This window comes from Molothrus ater, chromosome 7, assembly GCF_012460135.2.
Source record: "Molothrus ater isolate BHLD 08-10-18 breed brown headed cowbird chromosome 7, BPBGC_Mater_1.1, whole genome shotgun sequence".
Taxonomy (NCBI): domain Eukaryota; kingdom Metazoa; phylum Chordata; class Aves; order Passeriformes; family Icteridae; genus Molothrus; species Molothrus ater.
In genome coordinates this window covers 18,905,086-18,930,981 of record NC_050484.2, presented here as the reverse complement: position 1 = coordinate 18,930,981, position 25,896 = coordinate 18,905,086, and the positions used below count along the sequence as shown (strand labels likewise).

At 37.7% G+C, this 25,896-nt stretch overlaps 3 protein-coding genes across 3 annotated transcripts in view; all 3 read left to right on the top strand.

Moving 5' to 3' along the window:
• The window catches only part of LOC118688964 (collagen alpha-1(XXVIII) chain-like), a 32,762-nt gene extending 28,362 nt beyond the window's left edge, over positions 1-4,400 (top strand). The window contains exons 30-35 of the mRNA XM_036386944.1: positions 425-461; positions 590-1,147; positions 1,788-2,029; positions 2,585-2,672; positions 2,757-2,846; positions 4,201-4,400. Coding sequence (XP_036242837.1) covers positions 425-461; positions 590-1,147; positions 1,788-2,029; positions 2,585-2,672; positions 2,757-2,846; positions 4,201-4,400 — 1,215 coding nt within the window. The remainder of the gene's footprint in view (positions 1-424; positions 462-589; positions 1,148-1,787; positions 2,030-2,584; positions 2,673-2,756; positions 2,847-4,200) is intronic.
• Positions 4,401-6,272: 1,872 nt separating this feature from the next.
• BBS5 (Bardet-Biedl syndrome 5) lies at positions 6,273-16,993 on the top strand. The gene is made up of 12 exons (XM_036386360.2): positions 6,273-6,374; positions 7,497-7,579; positions 8,393-8,458; positions 9,287-9,336; positions 9,863-9,990; positions 10,864-10,999; positions 12,003-12,098; positions 12,605-12,667; positions 13,355-13,489; positions 13,601-13,684; positions 15,438-15,461; positions 15,576-16,993. The coding sequence occupies exons 1-12, from the start codon at positions 6,313-6,315 to the stop codon at positions 15,675-15,677; spliced, it is 1,029 nt and encodes a 342-aa protein (XP_036242253.1). The 5' UTR covers positions 6,273-6,312; the 3' UTR covers positions 15,678-16,993.
• Positions 16,994-17,371: 378 nt separating this feature from the next.
• On the top strand, positions 17,372-25,483 carry KLHL41 (kelch like family member 41). The gene is made up of 6 exons (XM_036386359.2): positions 17,372-18,891; positions 21,572-21,729; positions 21,821-21,928; positions 22,763-22,948; positions 23,421-23,567; positions 24,393-25,483. The coding sequence occupies exons 1-6, from the start codon at positions 17,635-17,637 to the stop codon at positions 24,502-24,504; spliced, it is 1,968 nt and encodes a 655-aa protein (XP_036242252.1). The 5' UTR covers positions 17,372-17,634; the 3' UTR covers positions 24,505-25,483.
• Positions 25,484-25,896: the final 413 nt, after the last annotated feature.

The following is a 25,896-nucleotide window of genomic DNA, read 5'->3' as shown; positions in this document are numbered from 1 at the left end:
CTGTATTGGTGCTCTGGCACATGTCAGCTCGCTACAAGCAATCCTATGCTTCCTAAAGTTGGGTCTATTTCTCTGCTCCCACAACATTTAAAAGGGATATCATATTATGCAGATGCTAAAATATATATGCCTTTCAGTTTAAATGAGAATCAATTAATCACAAAACATTTTTTTAAATAACAGTTGTCAAGTTATTGATTCTTGTATGCATATGAAATAGTTTATTGTAACATGTGGAACTCATTCCCAAGTTCAGAAGTTAAAGAGTAAGATTTTTCTCTGTAGGACACGAGACCTACAGTGTAAGTCACTGTAGGACACAAATATTGATTATAAACAAAATATTGGTTAGTGTTAATATTATAGCTCATTTGAAAGAGGTAAATTGTAAAATATTTTAATATTTAATTTTTTTCACATCTAGAGAGAAGATATCATTAAATTAATCAAAGAGATATGTGGTAAGGACTCAGGAAATCTTTATGTTCAAATTCTGTATTTCCTTCATTACATTTGCATTCTTCTCTTTTCCTAAAACATGCCAAATCAAGTCATTGTGATCTGGGTTTCTTTTATTTTTCCTTTGTAGGTTGCAGTATTAAATGTAAGGAAATTCCTATGGAGCTTGTGTTTGTGATTGACAGCTCTGAGAGTGTGGGACCAGAAAATTTTGAGATTATCAAAGACTTTGTAACTGCTTTAGTAGACAGAGTAACTGTAGGCAGAAACGCTACCAGAATTGGCCTGGTGTTATACAGTTTAGAAGTTCGGCTAGAATTTGGTCTCAACAAGTATCCCACCCGCCAGGATGTTAAGCGAGCAGTTAGAAAAATGCAATACATGGGAGAAGGCACTCACACAGGAACTGCTATCCGCAAAGCAACCCAGGAAGGATTTGCTGGTGCTCGAGCAGGGGTGAGGAAAGTAGCTCTTGTGCTAACAGATGGCCAAACAGACAAGAGGGAAGCTGTAAAACTAGAGCTTGTTGTTCGAGAGGCCCACGCAGCAAACATCGAAATGTACGCAATAGGAATAGTAAATACTTCAGATCCAACACAGGCTGAGTTTGTGCAGGAGCTAAATGTGATTGCTTCAGACCCAGACGGAGAGCACATGTATCTCATTGATGACTTTAACACCCTCCCAGGTATGTTCAGAGACATTTTATTCTGCCGTGTATCGGATGCTTCTCACAGGGGGGCAGGCTGGGAGAGAAGCATTATCTTTGTGGGTATGTTTTGAAGCTGCAAAGTAATAGGAATCTAGAGATACAGATCCCCCTTGTTTATGGTGTCACATTATGGGGCAACGTGCCAATGGGGGAATGTCAGTCACCCAGTATATAGGAAAACAGCTGCTTAAACAAGTTTTCTAAGATGAGTAAGTGCTCATGCACTGAAAATCTGACTGTAAATCAGAATGAAGCCCATTGTCGTAAATGCTACTTGTTCGCTCCCCTGGGGAAATAACCCGTTTTCATGTGGTTATTCACAGCAGCAAGATAAGCAGTTATTTTCCCATTACCAACTAGTAGTTATTACTAAGCTTAGATGAACACCCTTACCGAAGATCCCTGTATTTTCTACCATGTAGAGGACTTACATGCTGGCAAATTTGTGACCAAAAAGAACATACTCCAAAGAGTCTGGAATAATCTTCTTAGATGTGTGTAAACAATCTGAAGGAGTTCTGGATTACATGCTTATTAGTGACATATATAAGTAATCCAAATTTTAAGAATACATTGAATTTCTCAGTATGATAAGTTTTCTACTTTTTTTTAACAGCTCTGGAGTCCAAATTAGTCAATCAATTTTGTGAAGATGAACATAGCACCTTACTATACAACCATAATGAAAATGGTGCAAGTATAAGTGGGCAATCCTTCCAGTCAGTATCTCCAAGTTCTTTACATTACATACTTCAGAAGAACAATGTTAACAGACAATCACTTTCAGCACAGACACTTAGAGTATCTACAGTAGAAAGTCCTCTGAGTCCTGGCCATCTTCCTCGACCATCAGCTCCGGTATGAAAATTCAGCAGAAGTTTAAAGTAGATATCTTTCTGTGCCACCTAACGTAATTTGTACCATTTCCCTTAATTTTCTGCAGGACAGGTACTTTAACTTGGTGTGCTCAGAGCTGGTTGTTCTGAGTAAGAGCTCTGATGTTGCATGCAGGCAATTAACTAATAGCTATAACTTATTCCTGATACTGTTACAAGGATTCCTTTGTTAAATACAGTAATAGTTGTGCCACAGTGTGATTCATAACAATATTAAAAGCAATTACACTGTTATAATTAAGTCTAAGAACAGTAATTGAACTCAATTGTAGATTATAATTTTAAGTGTATAAATAAACTTCCATAAAGCTTAACTAAAAAAATATTTATCCAACATTTAGATATGACAGCTTTCCTGGTAAACCAACCAGGAGAAGTTGAAATTCTGGTTCTTAACACTGAAGTCAGGGTAAATGCAAAGGAAAAACACTAGCAAATCTCTAAGTCATGGAGCGCTTGTTCACTTTGGAACACTTCACAGTATCTGGAAAGAAAAAAAATCAAATGCTTATTTCAGACCAACGTACCTTCTGTAGTCTATGACGCCTACGAAGAGGAACAAGATGAAGAACAACAGCCAACCCTGCTGACAGGAAACACTAGAGGTATTTCTGTTGTCATTCATTTCTTCACTTTCATTTTTGGCTGAAGAAAAATCAATGTCCTATTCTCATTCTTTTCACCTGCAGCTATGTTACCATTATTTTCATCTAAACAACCACCATCCAATAAAGGGATAACATCATCTCTCTCAACTGCAGGCCCCACACCAAGACCCGGTGGGTAACAGATCATTTTTCATTTTGTTACCTCTTTGCCTGGTACTAACTTTTAATAAGGCTTTAAATCAGAGTAATTTTGTTCCATTCTCCAAAGACTTTGTGAGTCCGTGATGTAGAAGAGAAGTCGTTTCAAGATTTTATAACAGATCTAGTTGCAGTTCTTGTCTTTCCAAGTTCTGGATCCCACTGCTCCACTTAAAGCAAAAGGAAGGTTGTCTACAGCCTGAGAGGGAGCTCCTAAGGGGCATCAAAAGGAGAACACAATGCTCCCTGAGGGTGGGCCAGTCAGCAGGTCATTCATCAGCCAAGGAGGGGCAGTCTACAGAGGGGGAGACTTCATTAAAGGCAAAGACAATGATTTCAGAATTGGACAGAAAGAATGTTTGTCTCTTTCAGAGGAGTAATAGGAAAAAAGCAGTGTTTAGTCATTTTAAGTATAATAAATAGCTGAGTACTTAAAGGGTTGATTCTTTTTATATGAAATGTCCAAATGTATTTTGTTCATCATTTGGAGCATTTTCAGTTTCAGTAATAGTGTATTTTGATGGGAGCAACAGAAGAGAGCGATAGAAACATGTTCCCAATGGTTCCTGGGAACAGTGGCATGACTTATTCAGTCTCTGGCACTAACGTTTTTTTCAAAAAAAGTGACAAGATACCAGTTGCAAAAGACAAAACATTAGTCACAACATTAAACTTCACAGAAAACTGTTTTCTATCTCATGATGTTATTAAGGTGAGTGAGACTAAATTAGTATGTTACAGTCCTCTAATCCATATTTGTAGGAGTTTTAAATTCAAAACTTATGTACATGATTCCTACCATTTTATTGGATAAGTAGCACAAATATCATACAAAAGCAAGACAAGAGTTTTATATTCTTCTGAGTATTTAATGTCCCTTCTTCCACACCAGAAGGAAAATTAATGTACTGCAGAAGGATGCAGCAGATGCAAAAAAAAAGCAGATGCAACTAGTTTACAGCTCTTTGGCTTAAAATTTCAGTTTGCTCACAAGACTGGTTGAATGTAATCAGATTTCAAAAAAATATATTTTAAAATTCTCATATTCATATAGTTCACTCTTTTCGTATGTGGAGCCATAACACTTATTTCTGGAATTACTAGAATCATGCCAGTAAAGGAACAGTTTATTTGACTACCAAGATGCACCTATAACTTGTCTTCAATATTAACATCTTTAGAACTAAAAGTCAATCTTAAACTATTGTGTAAGACTAGGAGGATAAAAAAAAAAAACCAAAGTAAGAGTTTTAAAGGTAAAATCTATGAAATATAATTAACTTTTACAAACGAATGGTTTCTATTCCTCTTTTTGTTTTCATTTTAGAAAGTACTGTGGACCTGCGTTGCAAGCTGAGGCTGGACCAAGGGCCGTGCCGTGTTTACACAATCAGATGGTATTATGACAAACAAGCCAATGCCTGTGCTCAGTTTTGGTATGGTGGCTGCCATGGAAATGCCAACCGCTTTGAGTCTGAGCAGGAATGCAGGCAGGCTTGTGTATTTTTTTCTGGAGGTAGCAATTAGTCTCTACAATAAAAATGATAAGGTTGAAGCTATTGATTGTTTGGCTTTTTTTATCAAGTATCCAGCGTAGTATCTAAAATCAAACCAAATAATTTATAAAATGCTAACATTATGAAGTCACATGCCCACTAACTATGAAAAGTCTACCTATGCAAGCATACTTAAATACTTTTAGTATTTATTCTATGGCATAGGGGTTATAACAAAATAGCAAATTTTCAACATTTTCAAGAGTACAAAATTTCCTTTTTTACTCAGCTATAGTTAGACCAGTGTAGCATTTGTCATAGCAGTTGCTCTTCCTTCACCTAGATCTTTAAATACTAGCATTGTACAATCACTAACTAGACCTTATTTTAAACTACATATATTGCTTTGGAAACGAATCCTTGGTCATTATGTAAGTTCTTTTCCCTTTGTAATGGAAATCTAATATTTGGCATGGATTCTGCAATGAAAGCTTCACTTCTTTTAAATGAAACTATTCTCACAAATAGTATTTTACTATCTAAAGCACAAAACATCAACTTCCAAGTGACATGCAGAGTACTACATAATACAGATAAATACAACAAATGCATCAACTTGTGGCTTACGTGCTCTCTGGGTCCCGAGAGACCAGTACAACCAAGCTGAAGGGGAGGTGGTTCAGTTACCCACCTTCCCCAAGCACATCACAGGTACATTTCATCCTTCTCATTTTCAGTAAACTCTCCTCAGTTTTTATTAGCTAGCCAAGATCCAGAACAATTACAGTTAAAACACATTGACAGATTTCTATGAGTGAATATACCAATAACTGGCATTACTGTGTTGGGTTAGTTCATGTCTAAAATGGTTCTTCCAATGTGTTTCTCTTCTGAAAGCCAAGTCTAATTTTTAAATGCATTTTAATATTTTCATCTTCCTTAGTTAACTATTTAAACTTATGTTTAAAACATTAAACGGCACAGTTTATTGTCTGCCACTGTGATATTACTTTTTACATTTATATCTGCTTGTATATGTTGAATTTCCTGTTATTTAATATACTTTAAAGCTTATTTCTAATAAAACATTTTTGGTTTTACTGCCAGGCCAGAAAATGGATTATGGTACATTTACAGGACTAAAAACTTACCTCACAGCTAAATGACATTCACTCTGTCATGTGCTTCTCACAACATAACCAGATTTCTGCCACAGCCCTTATCAAGGCCAAACATCTCAGATTATGCACTCATTGATCATTTTTAGTTGGATTTGTGTGGTTTGTTTGGCTTTTTTTCCTGAGCAAATGGTAACGTCAAGCATTTCAACAAAAAGCGGAGTTTGGCCTCAACTCAAACACCCTCCCTCCTTTGTGCTCTCAGAACCCTCAGCTCCTCTCCTCACGGAGGGAGGTCGGGGCATTTTCCGCCCGCTGCTTAATTTCATCCAGCGGGTGTCCATTTCCGAATGGGTGCAACGGGCTCCTCGCCAACCCAGGGACAAGCTTTAGGGGAAGAACTAACAAAGGACAAATTTTTTTCTTATGAATCTTATTTGCAATTTGCTGGGGTTTTTTAAATTTTAAAGTGGCAGGGCACTGCAGTTAAAATTTGGATACAGTTTTCAAGTCATTCCAAATTAAAAATGACACACCTCATCAATTTTAAAATAAACCCAAAACCACCAAAGAAACACCCAGTCCCGCACATCCCCAGGACTCAAGGCTGCACCACCGAGAACGCCAGGATCCCACAGCTTTTGTGTTTGAGCCCCTCAGCCGAGCCGGGGGAGGAGCCAGGGCGGGCGCGAGTGCGCGCGCGCTCCCCGCGTGCGGCGCCGCAGCCAATCCCGGCCGCCGCGGGAGAGCGAGACTCCACCCACCTCCACCCCCCCCACGCCGTTGCCAGGGCGGCGCGCGGACTCGTCGGGGCGGGTGGCGGCCATGAGCGGGGTGCTGGACGTGCTGTGGGAGGACAGGGATGTCCGCTTCGACATCTCCCCGCAGTGAGTGTCCGTGTCCGTGTCCCGGCCCCGCCCTGCCCTCACAGCGCCGCTCTTGGGCCCGCCCGGCGCCGACAGGCGGCTGGCTGAGCGCTGCCTCCGCGGCTGAGGCCGACCACTGGTGTGGGCGCGGTGCACGGCGGGAGCGCCCCAGCGTGTGCCGGGAGCGCCCCGGTGTGGCGGCGGCGGAGCAAGGGCGGCTTCACCTGGCCGGGCGGGGCCGGATGGCACGGGGCGGTCTGTGCTTGCTGGGTGGGGTCCACGCACCGTTTCCAGTCTATAAAAAGAAAATAAAACCAAACGAAAGATTGGACGCTGGAGGACTGAGGGAAGGGCGCATACTTTTCCCAGCTGAGCTTCTCTAGCACTGAGAAGAACAACCAAGCTGAAGGCGTGTGCCTGCGGGGACGGTGGCACTCATGGGTAGCAGGGCTTGGCAAACGGGGCGGCTGGGCAGTATTCCACGAAAGTCGTGTCTTAATAATACGTTTTGTTTCTGTCATGCCACTCATGGAGAGTTTTTGCCGCTTTTGACAATACGACTAAAGTACAGCAAAAAATCACACTGCATTGGTTGTTACGTAATTAAGTGGTTAGTTAAATAAAGCAAAATAATAATACAAAGAAATAAATAGAAGACCTCACAAAAAAAGCCAAACAAACAAAAAGCCAAACCGCACCCTTTGTGGAAAATTTAGCAGAGCATTTCACATATCCTTATGCATCTGATATTTCTTTTGCTGGAATCTCTTCTTTCCTGAGCCTAGCTCCACTCCTTATGACCTGAATCTACATCAAGAGGCAATAAACTCTGTCCCCTAAAAATTACATGAATACAAGTGGGTTTTTTTTTGCTTTTCCCTCCATTTTCACACACTTTGTCCTTATTTTGGGGTATAGTTTTCATGGTCACACTTGCTACATAATTATTTATTTGCTGTTATATGGTAATCATAAAGATATTCATATTTTTCATCTGTGAATGTAGTGATAATTTCAGATATGTAAAGTTGATTTGTGTGCATGTGTGGATTTTTCATTGCATGATGTACTGAGCAGAAAACAGAGGAAAGCAAAGCAGGGAAATAAAAATGGCCTTAAATTAATTATTTTTCCTTTTTTTAGACAAATGAAAATGAGACCTGGAGAGGTCCTTATAGACTGCTTAGAGTCTGTTGAAGATACCAAAGGAAACAACGGAGACAGAGGTAACTGCATACTCAGGGAAATTGTAAACTTTCTACTCTTTAACCTGTGTAGGTTTATGAAAGCTGTGGAAGGTTCCCATTGCACTCTGTATCAGTGCTCTGTCGCACAGAAGAGATCCTGCCTATTTCTCACATCTGCCTTGGAATGTTTTCTTTAAAGTTGTAGGAAGGTGATTCTTGACTCAGAATTTGCTTAGAATTGAAAGCCTTGTAGGAACAATCCATTTATAAACAGTGTGGTGCTGTTCTGCTGTAATCCTCTTTAATGCTTAGTTTGTCCCAGCCTGTTTTTAACTGAATCTGAAGTAAGGAATTAACTCACTGAAGTAAGGAATACGTAGTGGGCAGGGGCTGAAGCTGCCAGCATGCTGAGATGACCCTTCAAGGGGGTTGGATGTACTGCTCTCCAGGGTCCAGAATGGAATAAATTTGCATATGGCAAGGGGTGAGGTTTTTCATGAACACTGCTGTGATAGTTAACCCACTGCCTTCCCCTTCTCCTCACCAAAGCAGTTCTGCATTAATTGTGTCTACATTTTTCCTATAAGCATCTGGATTGGAATCAGTAACTGCTCTTGGTTTGATTCTGAGGAATGCTGGTATATAATAGAAATTGTTTAATTTGTTCCTTGTTGGATTTTCTCTGCTAGCATTTTAAGCATTTAAGTGTTTAGTGGTTTAGTGATTTTTCTGATGGAGTGTCCTGTGCTTTTTTCTTTTTCCCATCAAGAGGAAGGAATATCCTGTTGTTTCAGAGCATTTCATTTAATGGAATTTATTTAGATTAAAAATAGCTACACTCTTTCTCTCCAGGCAAACTGCTTGTGACAAATTTGCGGATCATTTGGCGCTCACTGTCACTGCCCAGAGTCAACCTCTGTAAGTATTACCTTCTGTTTCCTTTGTGGTGCCTTGCTGTTCCTTCACAAAGTACTGATTTCAGTACAGAATGCTGAAGTATAGCTGTGTTGCTCTGGAAAGTCTGAAACAGTGAACTGTTACTAATGAATCTCTTTATAATATAGGAACTGAGATGATAATTCATGGCAAAATAGTAATACTCAATATTCTATGTTAATTTCTCAGAAAATAAGTTGAACAGTTCTTCAGGCATATTTTTCATTTGGCCAATGTGGGGATTCATGTGGTTTTTTAGAAAAAATATTTGAGCTTCATCATACATTGCTTTACTTGTAGCTCCTGTTGCCACCTGCTTATTCACATTCTGCATTTCTCTATTTATTCCCCACAAGTACCTGCCTTTCCAGTTTTAGTACTGTAAACTCTGGATAAGTTTCTCATTTTAACTGTATGAGTTAAAACTGTACGAGCAGTGAGAGTTTTGCTCATATTTAATTTAAAATGCTTAAACAGGTGCAGGATGCGATTCCTTTGTACACAAATTATTTCCAGTGTTCAGTGTGCAATCCCCTTCTGTGGAAATATTTCTTGAATTGGATAGTACACTGAGCAGCCAGAATTGGTCCTGATTTGAGAAGAGCACTTGACCAAAGAACCTTCCCAGATCCTTTCTAGCTTAAATTAGTCTTCAGGGTTGTGATGAGGACCCAGAGTATTAACCACAAAGTGTAATTCTCACACATAGCATCCAAAGCTGCACTAAAAAATTCAGTAATATTCTTTGTAATTTTGACTGTTATTTTTCTTGTTCTCAAAACAATGTTTTTTTATCCCTTGACTTTTAAGCTGTCGGTTACAACTGCGTTATAAATATAACTACAAGAACTGCCAACTCAGTAAGTTCCAAAAAATACTTTTAAAAATAATAAAAGAAACTGTAACTAGTTGCTTATGTTTGCTGCACTGTATCAACAGTAATCTGAAAGTTTACTTGCAAGAACAGTAAAGAATAGTAACGAAAGTTTTGTTTTAAAAGTGGAGAGCTCTCAAATACAAGGCCTGAATGGAATTGCATGCAACTGTGAAGCTGTTTGTTTGACCTGCCACAAAGAACTAGCAGGTAGATGATGTAGATTCCTGGGCAACCATATGATAACAGAACCAAAAATACAGTTTCAGTCATATTACTGCAAATGTAGAGCAGGCAGGCTGCATTAGTTTTACTGTTGATGGAACTGCTAGTTGATCAAAAAGAAAAATAAGTTCAGTTGAAGACAGCGGTAGATTAATGGTAGAATCAGGATTGCACCTCCATAAACACTGTTTAAAACAATAACTTAGACAACATCTGAAGATTATTTATTATTTGTACAATCAAGCTACTATATTGCCAAAATGTAAAAATTCATTTTTTCCTTACAGAAATTACGAGGGCAGACAGAAGCTCTGTATATATTGACTAAATGTAACAATACTCGCTTTGAGTTCATATTTACCAATGTTGTTCCTGGCAGTCCCAGACTCTTCACTTCAGTTATTGCTGTGCACAGGTAGTGTACTTAAAATAGTGTTTGATCAAGGACTCAAATATGGGTGATTACAACTGCTGATAGACACAATATATGTCCATATTCAACATTCAGAAAACTTTCCCTAAAGAGAACAATCTCTGGAAGGAAGGAGGAGTGTGATCACAAATTTTAGTAGAAAGCTGCACATAATGAAAATTAATGTGTATTTCGCTAGTTATTGATCACAATTTATACACTTCGTGTGTATAAACTATCTGAACAAATAAGAGTATGATGGAGCTAATTTCAGTGTGTATTTTCTAGCTATAATTTGTGTCTGCAATAATTTCCTGTAATTTCAGACCATGTAAAGGAAATGAAGAGTTAAATCCTGGTCCAAACTCTTCATTGACTACAAAACACTACATGCTTCCCATCTAAAGACAAGTCATCTGAATGAATGTGTGCAGAATACATTGCCATGGGTGTCTATTTAAGAGCTATGGAATACTGACATATGTATTGGATGTGTGTGATTTAACTGGCACTGAAAAATAAAGGATTGTTAATGTCCATGCTATGTGTAGCATAGGACCCAGAGAACTTATGCTTTGTAATAGAGGCTGGGTGATGACTGACTTAAGGAAAAGGAAAAAAAAGTATAGACATGAACAGTACAGGAGATCAAAAAGTTGTCAAAAACCTGTCTTAAGTTTAAAGATAATTTCATTAAGGAAAGCTGGAATATACTTAATTATGTTGAAAAATTTGTAATAATACTCTCACTTTTGTGCAATGTGGTGATAAAAAAAGCTGAAAATACACATTTCATATCTGTATTGAAACAAAAGGTAAAGATAGTAGAAAAACAGAACTATGTATAAACTAATACATATTTTATATTTTTTGCAGAGCTTATGAAACTTCCAAAATGTATCGTGATCTGAAGCTGAGAAGTGCATTGATTCAAAACAAGCAACTGAGATTGTTACCACAAGAACAAATATATGATAAAGTCAATGGAGTTTGGAATTTATCAAGTGACCAGGTATAGTAAAGAATCAGAATATGTTGACTACAGAAAAGTGAAAATGTTTCAGCTTTCATCTAGCAATTGTACTCCTGTAGTTTTGTAACCTCCAAGGAATTACCCTAATGCTGTTCATGAGCTGATGCCTGCAGAGAAACTGATCCCATATATTTGCTACTCACTACAACAAAATCTCCTTTTGGTAATCTGAAGTCTGCATGACCTGGCTAATATGCAAGGAACTAGATATACAATTTTTGTTAAAAAGATGTATTTAGGAGTCTAAAGCTCTGTATGATACTGAAAGAAAATCATGTTTCTGAAGTGCTCTGCTGAACATTTGTATATTTACATGCAGCTTTGACTAAACAGTAGTAAGATTATATTGTCTATTGTCTTTTGATTAATGAAAATTGAAAATACTGGCGGGGATTCTGTGTCTTAAAAAAATGAAAAACTTTAAGATAAAAATAGAAAGCATTTATTATTTTACAAGGCACTAGTTGCAAGCATTTCCCGGAGCAGTGAAACAAAACAGGAGCTGATATTTCTGTCTGTGCAATTTTAGTCCAGAATAGAAATATGATCCACTCTGACAAGCTAAAAAGTTCTTTCCTCTACATTCCCTTGGCACACATCTCCTCAATTACCTAAGTTTAACCCACATGCCTTTATACTTACGCTTTCTGCCAATTCCAGATCTGTACAGTTAATAACACTCAGATGCTTCATGTATTCCCATGAGGTTGGCTGGGCTGTGACTTGATCCAGCTTTGCTGCAGTAGTAGGTGCTCACAGCTATTTTCATTACTCAGATTCACATAGCCATTAAAGATAGGATTCTGCTTCCTTGCAATCAATAGAAACATTTCAACTGGGTTTGGTAGGGAAGAATCAGGCTTTTACTGAATAAAATATGAAGCTGTATCTTGCTTATATGTAAATGGGTAGCAGTAATCATCATGTTTGGGAAAAAAAGCTCTGTCCTTAAAGCAATTCTAACATAACTTTTCTTTAATAGGGAAATTTGGGAACATTTTTTATTACTAATGTGAGAATAGTTTGGCATGCAAATATGAATGACAGCTTTAATGTCAGCATACCATATCTACAAATTGTAAGTATCTTACAACAACCATTTTCAAAATGAAACAGCATATGTTCAAGTCCTTGGTTAAAACTCCCAGGTTACCAAAATTTTATTTCATATCTCTCATTCAGAGAGGAACTTAGTTTTTCCAGCATCAACCACAGGGTATATTTTCTTTTCTGTCCAGATTAGTTGGAGGATTTCCTGGGCAGGTTCAGCTGTTGAAAATGGCTTGTATTTCAAACTTTTTAATATTTATTCTGATGCTTCATGCCACCTACATACACTGGGATTCATGATCTGTGAACCTGATGTTCAGAAATTTACTGTTACCACTGTTACCATTTCTAATAAAACACTTTTCCCTGAGGTTTCAGGGGTTCAGATTTGTAATGGTAAATGGGAGGGAATGCTGGTAGCCAAGCTTCCAGAGCCAGTAATTGTAAATATTACACTGTAAAAAAGAAACTGAAATGAGATTTTTACCCAGTAATTACAAAGTTTTTAACAGCGTTATACCTCTTTATCATTAGCGTTCAATAAAAATGAGAGACTCAAAGTTTGGCTTGGCTCTTGTGATAGAGAGTTCTCAGCAGGTAAGAAGCTTTAATAGTCTTTTTCTATTGATTACATTTTTATTATACAAATATACAATATTTCTCTAATTTTGAGATGTCATGGGTCTACTTTTAAGTTACATAGAGCATTTCTTCTGTGAGGCCTTCTGAAAACTAAGAAAGTTCTCTGCACTGCTTTAAGTGTATGTTTTGGTCAATATGGCTATTGGGAGTTACAGTTTCTCTAAGCAAAGCAACAATAGGCCAGCATGACTAGCTTATAACTGTCAAATACACTGTCTTCTGACAGATTATCTTTGGGATCTAATTAATTCTGTAGTTAATTAAGACCACTCTTTTAAATCTTTTTCATTATTTCTGTGTATCTGAAAGCTTCTTTAATAACAGCATCAAGACCTAAGAGACTCAGCATTTGCTGAATAGCTGGGAATAAAACATTAATATCACTTCTGAATTTGTCTCACCCTTGTTTGCTTGTGGTTTTCTGTATAAGGAGTTTGTTCCCCTTTTATATGACAGGCTAATGGTTAAAAGTTTATCTACCTCATAGAGAAGCATTGTCATTGTTTTATTTCACCCATGATTCAAGTTTTCTCAGCAAGCTGAAAATTGCTATCATTTAACTGGAAATCACTATCAAGGAGAAAAAAGTGTTTAAAAAGTAAGACTAATAAACAGATGTTGTCTTTTTTCTCTGTTATATAGAGTGGAGGATATGTACTTGGTTTTAAAATAGACCCTGTAGAGAAACTACAGGAGGCAGTGAAAGAAATTAATTCGCTTCACAAAGTTTATTCAGCTAATCCTATATTTGGAGTGGATTATGAGATGGAAGAAAAGGTACTCCATTTATTTATTTTAAATTAGATACAATACTGTGTTAACAATAATAAAAATATATTAAATATATTAGATATGTGAATTTACGTACTACAATGTTACAATTTGCAGCCCCAACCCCTTGAAGACCTAACAGTGGAGCAGGTTCCAGATGATGTGGAAATAGAAGCTGATGAACATACAGATGCTTTTGTGGTAAGGGGCTCCACAAAAAAACCAGAAAAATAGAATCATTCTTGTTTGGTTATTCAGATTTAAGCAATGTACAGCTGTAATCCTCTGTTAAACATAAGCTGCAACTGTACTTTCTATATTTAAAACACATCTACATGCCTTTTATTAAACATCCTGATTATTACAAGAATTTATTCTGTATATGAATTCTTAATTAATTCTTTAAATATATTCTTAATATGAATAATATTTGAATAATAGTTTGTTCTTTAAGAACAAACTATAATTCAAATATTATTCAAAAGAAATATTAGTAGATATTTAAAAGAATTTTTGTATGTAGTTTCTCAACACATTAAAATTGGGAATGGCTTGAAAATCAGCAGTACAATATAATCAGATAATTATATTGAAACAATAATTCACCTTCTCTTAAAGCAGACTAATAGATGGTGATATCTATATGCTCAACATTTATCAAAGATTCAAACTTGGAATATTTTTAGAAAGGCAGCAATAATTTTACATTATTATGTCTCCCAGTATTTTGGGAAAATTTACTTTAAAATGTATTAGGTTGCTTAATTGACCTTCTTTCAACAAATTTCCAAACTTGATGTGCAACCCAGTAACACTTGGTTCCATGATTGACTGCAAGGGTAGATGGCACATGTTTTCAAGTGTTAGCCTTGATGTATTGACCAATCTCTGAAATTAGATAAATTAACAGGCCTAGCATGAGTGTTATTTCCACTCCTTTTAATTTTGCAGCCTCTTACTAACACAGATAAGCTCTTGTTTTTTCCTTTCCCTCTTTCCTAGCTTTTTGGCTTATTTCTTTTCATTTTTGCACATTTTTATTCAATCTTCAGCACAGTTGAAGACGTACCTTCTCCTTAAATGGAGATCTGTTTGCTTTGTTGGTGCCTTTATCACCTGAACTAAATAACTGTGCTTTGTATATTCTCAAACAAAAACTGGAAGCTGAAAATGGTTAGAAGTTTGTTGCTGGAGAGGCTCAGGTTGCCCAGGACCCAAGGAGCAGCTACACACCAATATTCCACAATACTTGATGCCGCAGGAAAGTGCTTTCTTTGCTGCCCCTCACCAGTCCACAGGGGCAGCTGAAGCAAGACTGGGCTCATTTTTGGAAATAACATCTAGAACCTGCTGGTCCAGAGCTTTCTAGAGTGTGGATATTTTTGGAGATCTGATATCCCTAAAAGTTTGAGCCTTAATTTCCACCCACACAGAATAGGAAAGATGGTATCTCTTTCCCACGTCCCTGTTTATGGAGTTGTTCTATTACTCTATGTTCTTTTCTTAGATTGAGTATGATGTCAACTGAATTTTGATATTATACATTTTAAGCTAGTTTTTGATGTTGAATAGTAAAAGCTGCTGCACATGAGGCAAAAAAATACCAGGATGCTGTCAGTTTGTCTTCATATTAATATTCCCTATAAAGTGTTTGTCAGTGTAACAAATGTAATACAAAAATGTTGCCATTTAAAAAGCCTTTCTTTATTATGATGGAAATTTCAAAGGTTGGTATTTAATTAAAAATACCATAATCCAGTGGTATCTAATCTATAATCCAAAACAGAAAATCCTGTTTGAACCCTTCTGTAAATTATTTTAACATAGAAGTAAAACCCATGTAGACTGCATTCTTGTGGAAGACCTACTCAATACAGTTTTGACCCCAAGGAATTGTTAGCAGATGTGGTTTTTAGACTCTGTTTTCATAGTTCTCTTTTGTTTTCCTTTGCAGGCTTATTTTGCTGATGAAAACAAGGTAAGGAGATACTTTTTCATACTATCAAATTCCTGTTGATAAAATGGGATAATGAAATTAAAAAGTGCCTTCTGCTTTATTTTATTTTCTCTTATATGTCATGTATTCAAAAAGCAACATGATCGGGAGCCTGTGTTTTCAGAAGAACTGGGACTCGCAATAGAGAAGCTAAAGGATGGATTCACACTCCAGGGACTCTGGGAAGTAATGACCTGATTTAGATTGGCACGTTTGTTTCTTAAGCAGGGAAAAACTCTGTTCTCGCTGGATTTAGATCTGTAGAAGATAATTTAGAAATATCGGAGTAGTAGAGAAAGAACATGCCAAAGCTAAAGAGCAGGCAAATATTATATAATAAGCCCTCAGGCTATGTCATAAAAGAAAGGTTACTCAAAAACCTTGTACGCTTAAGCGGTGCATTTCCTGTGTTGCCTGTGTAAGCAGTGGGAGGAGAGCCCCTCTGAGGCTGCTGCGGGAAGCGCTGCCCCCTGCAGGCCGCTCGGTCCCCGCTGTAGGGACCATTCCCTCTGTCTGTGAGACTGGGAGCGCCTGGGGGTCCCTCCACACCACCTACAAATGGCGTGGCAGCGCCATTGACACACTTGTAACCTCCGCTGTTTTCAGGATTGCCCTCTGTCTCCCTCCCCTGACAGTGCAAATTCGGCCATGGTGTTTCAGACACCATTTTATGGCGGGTAGCCACCATTTTTTTATAACTTCATGGCTTCTTTGTTTATGTATTGCCCTTTGGCTGCCAGGACCAGGCACTGCTTGCTATTTTACACAGCACTATGTCAGAAAAAGGAGCCTCCTCTTTTTCTGAACATGGAGACCACTGCTTGAGACAGGGCAGTGTGAGGTATGCAGTTTGATGCTCAATTTCAAGTATTCATGTATTTATACAGAGTGATGTATTTTCCCAAAATGATTGTTTGAATTACATTTCCATAACTTGTTTAATGATATGCAACACAGAAATACCATCATACAGGGAACATTTTGTATGTAGGCATATTGGCTGTGTTATTGATAGCTTTAAGCAAAAGCAATCCTGTTCCAAATAATAGCTTTCATATTTCATAATTTTGCTAAATGTTCAGCATGTATTATTCCAAGTTTTAATTGTAATCCAGATATCCTCATACAGTTGTTGTTTGTTTGTTGGTTTTTGCCAGAGCACTTTTTGAAGCAATGATCTAGAAAACAGGGCACATGCAAATAGCTTCTGTGAGTCATTAGACCTTTTATGATGTTATGTGTTAATGAGTCATTTATTGTTTAAAGGAAGACACAGCTGTTACGTTTTCTAGTGAGATAAAACCTCTGTGCTGTTTTCTATAAATGGAAAAAGTCAAATGAGCTGTCCCCTCAGCTGTTGTTTCAGCAGCTGACTGTTAAAGTAGCTGTGGTGCGAATGTAATACTGGTGTTTGTAGAAAATCTTTCAAAGTATATACTTTAATGAAATACAACCTATATTGAAAAGCAGTCATTACTTCAATAAACTTTGATATTATTATATATTGTTGTAAATCTTGCATTCAAGTAGTTGTATTTTGTATTTTGATCCTGTTTCCATTACATTCAAAGAACATTTTACCATATGGGTGGAGATTCAATTTGAATTATTTTGGAAAGCAAAACTTTACCTGAAATAACACATATTTTATGTCTAAACAGTAGTGTTTGGTTTAAAACCAAATGGATATTAAGAAGCAGCCCAAAATTTTGAAACCTGAATATCTGAAGAAATTGTATATGTGATATGGTTGTGTATAAAAATTATCTTAAAACAAGAGTGATCAATACAAAGTTATAGAGTTTTTTAGTATCTTTATGACTGCAGCAATGAGCTGTATTAAGCAACTCTGAAAAAGTGAGCAGTAGTTAAAACTGACTACTCGATTAATAATATTTCTATTTCAGAATATTTAGTAACATATATCTGTACAATCTTGCTCATAGCTGTCTCACTGAGGATCAGATTCTGCTGTCCTTACTCATGTCAAATAATTTATTACATTGCACATAATCTTACTGATTCAATGTGGAGAATGATGGCAAAACCTGACCATAGTGACTAAGAGCAACAGTTGCTTCTTTCAGTCTTTGACAGCTGCAAGAGCAACTCTGTTTTTCCAAACCGTCCATCCCAAATTCCGACCTGTAAGAGTATGTACCTATATTTAGCTAGTGAGATTAAATTGCAGAGGCTTCAAGCAGGGCAAAAAGCACATTGGTCTGCCTTTTTTACAGACAAACCCTTGGGGAGACAACAGCTAAAGCTTTCTACTCCCTCCCCTTTCCCAAGTGTTTGCGAAATGGATTCCCAAAGGGAACTCACTGAAGAGCTCAGACTTTACCAATCCACCCTCCTTCAGGATGGCCTCAAGGAACTCCTTGAAGAGAAAAAGTTTGTAGATTGTTCTCTAAAAGCTGGTGACAGAAGCCTGCCCTGCCACAGACTGATTCTGTCGGCATGTAGCCCTTATTTTCGTGAGTATTTCTTATCTGAGCAAAATGAAGAGAAAAAGAAGGAAGTAGTTCTAGATAATGTTGACCCCAACATCCTGGATATGATTGTCAAATACCTTTATTCAGCAAGTATTGATCTCAATGATTCTAATGTGCAAGATATTTTTGCTTTGGCCAGCCGCTTTCAGATCCCTTCTGTATTCACTGTGTGTGTCTCCTACCTTCAGAAGAGGCTTGCTGTTGGTAACTGTCTGGCCATCCTTCGGTTAGGTGTTCTGCTTGACTGCCCGAGACTTGCATTTTCTGCCCGTGATTTTGTTTCAGATCATTTTGTGCAGATCTGCAAAGAAGAGGACTTCATGCAGCTTGCCCCTCATGAACTTATCTCAGTTATTTCACCTGACAGTTTAAACGTAGAGAAGGAAGAACTGGTATTTGAAGCAGTAATGAGATGGGTCCGAACAGACAAGGAGAACAGAGTAAAGAGCCTGGGGGAAATTTTTGACTGCATACGTTTTCGTCTAATGCCAGAAAAATATTTCAAAGAACAGGTTGAGAAGGATGATATAATTAAAAGCAACTCAGACCTTCAGAAAAAAGTTAAGATTATTAAGGATGCTTTTGCTGGAAAACTGCCTGACTCTAGCAAAAGCACAGAAAAGTCAGCCAAAGGGGAGGTGAATGGTGATGTAGGAGATGAAGACTTACTGCCTGGCTACCTAAATGACCTTCCCAGGCATGGCATGTTTGTCAAAGACCTGATTCTTCTGGTTAATGACACTGCTGCAGTAGCTTATGATCCTCTTGAAAATGAATGCTACCTAGCAGCCCTCGCAGAACAGATTCCCAGAAATCATTCCAGTATAGTCACCAAACAAAATCAGGTCTATATTGTTGGAGGACTCTATGTGGAAGAGGAGAACAAGGATCAGCCTTTCCAGTCATACTTCTTCCAGGTACAAACTTTATATTTGTTGGTATAATAATAGGTGCTTATGAGGGTTACTGAAGAGTGTTCTGTCTGCAAGTGGGTTGTCTAGTGTCTTTGTATGGTGATGGAGAGAAGTATCTAGAGAGAGTTATTTTTGTCTCAGAGACAGAAAGGAAACTGAGGGCCTTGCATCTTCTTTTTCAAGATTAACTGCTGGTGACATCTCAGAAAATATTAAAAAGATTAGTATATTCTGTCTAGGCACTGCTTTTCATTAAGGCTCAGATTTTTCATGGTGCAGATGTCTAAATTTAGGTCTAATAATATTTTTGTAAAATACTTTTCGTGTATTTTTGTTAACTCTGATGAAAGTTGGAGTGCTTTAGCTGGTTAGATCTGATGAGATGTCTTTCTTTTTTGGATCTAAAATACTTTCATGACAGCAGTAATGTGTGTATTTTAAGTGCAATTTCTGCTACTAAATTGCAAAAGTCCTTTTTGTCATATCTACATTTAAAAGCCTAAGGGCCATATAAATAGGTAATTTAGAGGCAGAAGGTTTTTTCCTTGGCAAACTGTCAGTGTCAGTACACTAAATACCATGTTTCAACTGAGTGTAATTGTATATCTTTGTAAATCTGTATAATACAAGGCTGATTAGTGCTAACTGTAACTCCAAAATATATTTCAGGAAAATTAGCAAAAATGCAGTTTGTCATGCTTATACCATAAACTAAGTCTGTTGTGTTTTTAGCTACATGCTTTGGTGTATATTTAAACTATTTTGTGCTGAATTATGCAATATGCTGCTGGCCACGTCCTCTCTTTAGGCACACTGGTGGCCTAAAAGAGTAAAAGTAAGTCCTGTTTAAATATGAAATAAAGCACAGTTATAAACAGTGATAAAATTTTGAAGCCTTCAGATATTAAAAAATGCAAATATTGTTTAAAGGCTCGCTCATTTCACACACAGTAAAAGACTTGGTTTCAGACACTTGTTACATCAATGAGAGGGAAGTCTTAGTTTGAGGGGGAGGGACTAACACTGTTTCATTTCCTTATGTAGGTGTAAAACACTAATCACTGAAGTGAAAAAACTTGTTACAAAAATATTCTTCCAATAGAAATAACACATTGATGTAGTAATGTGTATTTAGTCCAGAACTGATTAAGTCTCAGGCTACTAGAAAGGGGCCTCTGAGAAATGAAACCTCAAGACTGATCCTAAAAATAGATGAAGTTTTCAAAATTCTACTTTAAATGTCAACATCCATTTCCTGAAATCATGTTTGTTTGCTTGTCATCTTTAAGCTTGCTTACTGCTGCTGTTCCCTAAAGTTACAATACTTATCTGCATTACCCATGTGGCTGTTGTTCTCTCCAAAATATTAATGCAGTGCCAAACCAATTCTCACTTGCTGATCTTCCTTTTTCTACCAGTGAAGCATTGCATTTGGTAGCTTGCAACCTGGGAGAAAACAAGGCTGCCACTGGCTCGAAAATGCATGACAAGTTGATGCCCTATCAGCAGTAAATATGTCATCTTGAAGACTTGGGAAGTAAGCTGTGATCTCTGTGATCTTCTCATTGCCCTATCCAGATCCAGCTACTGGGGAAATCCATGTCCACAACATACATTTCACTGTTGCAATAAAACTTTCTCTCCAACAGGGGTGGTCTGTCAAATTTGGGAGATGCACTTAGCATGGAAACCTTGACTGTGGAACGTACTCCTGGAAGAAGAATGTCACCAAGCTAAATTCTGAACTTTATTTTGACTGAACTTTGTTTTACTTTCTATCCAATGCCTTTACACCCACACAAACTTCTTGCCCTCCCTTCCTATACTAATTCCAGCAAATCTATATGCAGTAGGTCTGAGAAAATAGTTCTTTTTCAACGTTAGAGGTAATTCAGGTTCAATCACAAATTCTCAGATCAAAACAAAAAATAAGTACCACAGGTACTTATTCTAGGAAAATCCTGGTTTATTTTGTCGTCTGTCCTCCTGCTGCTACTTCTCCTTAGCTGTTTTCAGCATACTGGATGCTAACTCATTGAGAGAGTCCTGAGAGTACTACAGTAGAAATGACATCAATATTGTTGCCAAGGGAGCTGCAGTGAGTTCCTATTTTGCTTAAGAGTGGTTTTTGTGTCTTCAGTGATCTCATGAACTTTTGAGGGCATTTGTGATGAAACACACATCTGTTGCCCTAGGGATTGCAAAAGAAACATCTGTGCCCTTTGCCATGTGATGTTTCCTGATCGGTAAGAACTGTGTAAGCATGTCTGGCACCTCACTGTAGCGATGAGCACACCAGCTAAACACACAGGTGTGCAACTGCAGGAGTGGCTGCTCCCTCGGGCAGGAAGAAGAACCACCGGTTCTTTCCAGCATGATAGGGAACTGAGAGTGAGGGACCTTTGTGTAAGGAAGAAGAGCTTAATAAGGAGGCAAGGAAACAGTGAGGGTGAGCAGACACAAAGAGAGTTGTATGGCATTGACTCTGCTAGATCTCAGCACAAATAAGCATGGGTGGGTAGAAGACATCATTCATTAGCTGCACTGAGGGAAGGGCAGGTTGTTCAGATTTGCTGGTGAGGGACACTGAGTGCCAATAGATTAATTCTGTGGAATAGTATTCATTGTGTGGATTTTTTACTCTTGGCCTTTCCTAACCCTTGCTGTTCTGATGCTCTTTCAGCTGGATAGCATTGCTGGTGAGTGGGTTGCCCTTCCTCCACTGCCATCAGCCAGGTGTCTCTTCGGGCTGGGAGAGTCAGACAACAAGATCTATGTCATAGCAGGCAAGGACCTTCGCACCGAGGAGTCGCTAGATTCAGTATTGTGCTATGACCCTGTGTATGTTCCAAATTCAATTATGCCCTCTGAGGACATATGTAGATGGCCCATTGTTAGTTGAAAAAACCTAACAGTGATCTTCTTGTTCCAGGGCAATGAAATGGGGTGAGATCAAAAAACTGCCCATCAAAGTATATGGCCATGCAACTATCTCAAACAATGGACTGATATATTGTCTTGGTGGAAAAACTGATGATAAGTGAGTTTCTAAGTCTTTTTATGACAATAACATTATCTTCTTGGTCCTTAATAAATAATATGTCTCACACTCAGAAATTAGGTTTTCCCTTTGCTGCATCTCTGATATAAGGTTGCTAATAGTCTGGCAGAGGGGAACACATTATGGTATGAAGGATCTATTTTTTGGTGATAAGGTAAATTACATATAAATTGTAATCCAACTTGCTATTTTAATAACCATACTTATTTCCAAGGCAAATTTTACTTACACTGCAGACAAATTAATAATACATAGCTATGAGACCTTCACTGAAAGTACTCTTTCCTTTCAGATAGAAATACCTAGGTGCCCTGGATTTACAGTCTGTTTTTCCAATTTTCTTGCCTATGATACCTGTTATACTTTATTGGGTATGACATTAGGAAAATAAAAGCTTTCACTCACACTGAACAGGGGGTGGTAATTTTTAAGTGTTTTATAGGAGATATTTAAGATAAAAGTTTGTAATATCAGCCAAAACTTCATCATAAACTTTCCTTTACATAACCTTTGCTATATTCCTCCACAAATCCATCTGAATACAATATGCTGGGAAAGGACGTTGTCTTTCTCCTCAAAAGTACAGTGAAATGGCAGCCTTGTGTAATGTAAACCACATCTGATTTAGTCCTATGGATGTGAGTAATGCTTTGTAGACATTGCAAGGATTCTCAGGTTAGATACAATAAAGGATTCTCCAGGATAAGAAAGAGGTGGTATAGATAAACCTGTACAGTCTACCTCAATTAGATCTACTTGCAACAAGTCAAAAGTTCATTAGAAATGATCACCAATTTTCTTTTTGCTCCCCAGGAAATGCACTAATAGATTATTTGTGTACAATCCCAAGAAAGGAGACTGGAGAGACCTGGCTCCAATGAAAGTGCCTCGCTCGATGTTTGGAACAGCCATCCATAAGGGCAAGATTGTCATTGCAGGTGGTGTCACTGAGGAAGGCCTTACTGCATCTGTTGAAGCTTTTGATCTGACCACCAATAAGTGAGTGCAATATTCAAGCTACTTTAATCAAGTGTTTTATCATCTAGGCTTTTAGGAGCCCTGAGGTAAGAGTCTCAAAGCTGTTCAGGTACCTATACTCCCACTGAGACATTTGGTCTGCAGTCACATGTTCAGCAGTTTACAGAGCAGGTCTGTAGATGTTTTTCCTGCACCTGCACACACTCCAATTATTATGCTAATGCCATTTTCTATGAAGCATATTACTGAATCAGGGAATCTGTAAGAAGTTGTCCCTGAGATGTCTTAACAATGTAATTGTGTAATTTAAGAGCTGCAGAAGTCCCTGAGGGGATGGAGACATTGGAACATACTGCTGATAGATCTCAGAATTTTTTCATTTTATTAAACCATGGTCTTGGTACCTGAATTTGTTGCTCAGAGAAGTGTTTTAGTGCATTCAGTTTACAATATTTCTTTTGTGTTTAACTTGACTTTTTCTTTTGATCCTTAGATGGGAGATAATGCCTGAATTTCCCCAAGAGAGAAGTTCCATTAGTTTAGTCACTTTAAGTGGAGCTTTGTATGCTATTGGAGGCTTTGCAATGATTCAGCTTGAATCTAAAGAATTTGCACCTAGTGAAGTCACTGACATATGGAAGTAAGTTTCATTTTAGTCACTCTTTCCTGGTCAAAGGTCTTATCTAAAATTGAGGTTTGTAGACACTGGAGGCTAATGCTATTTTTCTGTTTGACTCTGAATATGATCCATAGCACAGGCTGTAAAGCATTTGTTGACAGATAAAAAAGTTTGTCAGAAAGTAACAAATAAACATGAGACCCGGATCTAATGACTACTTCCACCTACTAATGATTTGACCAGTCCATGTCACAATCTTCAGCTTCTTTAGAAGAGTAAATTGCCATCTCTTGGCATTTTTAGCCTTGCCAATAAAAACATTCTTTTGTGGCACTGTGATGCAGAAAAGCACGTATATACAGAGGCCTGTACATACTGATGTGTTGATGGTCAAATGAGTAATGTTCCAAGAGAATGAGAAGTCCCTATCTCCTAGGGGTTTTTGAGCTAATCACAGCAGCAGTTATGAGACATCATATAAGAGTTGCTGCGACTCTTAGTTGCCTGTGTAAATTCAGAAGCTTTAGTTGGCAGTAGGAAGGAAAATTCCCCAACTTTATATGCAAGAATCTGAAGAAATTCAGAAGGGATGCTTAAGGAGGAAGCTTTTTTAAAGCATGACACAGGTCAGCAACAAGCTTTAGGGACCAGGAAAAGAATAGCTTGTGTGCAAGAACATCTTTCTGTTCTGGAGTAGAGGACAAAAGCAGCCTTTCTTGGCACCCTTGAGCACACAGTCGCTACAAGCCTTTGCAACAGGTGGACTATCCTCCTTTTCATGTATGTGTGCTGAAGCATCAAACTCAAATTTAAAGAAGCTATTTTCTAACTGTTTTTAAAATGCAGGTATGATGATGAGAAGAAAGAATGGGTTGGCATACTGAAAGAGATCCGATATGCTACTGGAGCCTCCTGCCTGGCCACACGCTTAAACCTCTTCAAGTTATCAAAACTGTAAACAAAATGCGGGACATGTGATATGGTGAGGGAGTTCTGACAGGCTCTTCTGGTTTTGTTGCATGAAAATGTCCCCAAATTGTACAGTTTTATAGCAGCATACTCATCATACTGGGAACTGTTAAATAGTTCATTTGTCTGTCCAGTTCTTAAGATACTTTCTAGCTAACCAGCAACCACAGAATTTTTGCCAGTGTTTAAATTTCTAAAGGGTTATAATTAATGTTGATTAGATTAAGATTTTGGCAATAACTCAATTTTCCACTCTGTGAAACTGCAAACAACACTAGTTAGCCTTCCTTGCACTCAATACAATCTAGTTATTGGTGGCTTGTCCTCCAAACAATGTGCATGAATTAATTGTTAAGTTAAATACAACTAATAGGTAGCTAATATTATTCTAACTGGCTGTTTGTAAGGTCAGATTTCCCCTCTTAGTAACGTATGTAAATCCTTCACTCTTCAGCGATATCTTGGAAATACTCTCATCCCAGACCTCAAAAAAAATTTAGCTTGGAATTGAAATGAATGTTTTAAACAAAAGTGGCTTAATATTATGTGGCCTAAAAAAAAACCAGTTTCAGCCAAAGCTATACTAGTAGACAGAGGAGAGGGTAGAGAGAGAAGTTCATAAGGTTAGTAGCTCTACTGTTTTACCTACTGTGTTTAGACTTCTGATAACAAGGATTTTCCACTTTTTTAATGCTTTTATATTTATTTCCAAAGCAAATATTTTATGGAAGTTTTTCTCAGAGATCTGAGGGCAATAGCAAGCATTAATGAAAAAGTCCTAAAAGAGCTATCTTTAGCAAATACCTGTGACAGAGAGGACTTTTTCATTTACTATAGAGTTGATGCATTTTGATGTTGAAACTTTTAACAATTAAACTTTGTTTTTAAAACTATAAAAGTATCACTTGATGGCATCTTTTTTGAGTGATTAGCTCATCATCACTATCATATTGACAGGACACAGATCTCTTAGTACAGCCTTTGCCCAAAATAAAGCACTCAGTTTTCTTCTTCTTCAGAACTTGCTTACCATTTTTTTGTCAAGTAGCTCTTCAAAGGATTTCTCCATTGCATAAAGAGGCTGTCATCAATCTAAAGGATTTCATAAATTTAAATTAAATTGGAAAAGAAGGCCACCACACCTGATTGAGTAGCAATGCCAGCTATCAAATGACCTCTTGCATTGCCTTCCTATGAGACAGAAGTAAACATATGCAGAGGCACAGCCATCATAGTTCATTTCAGTATGTTACTGACCACTAGTACTTAATCTGGGGGCATCTTCCCTTTAGTACCCAAATCCACAGCTGTGCTTAGCACCTATATTTATTGGCTCCAGTTAGATCACTGGTTTACACCACTCTCTATCTGCTCTAACATT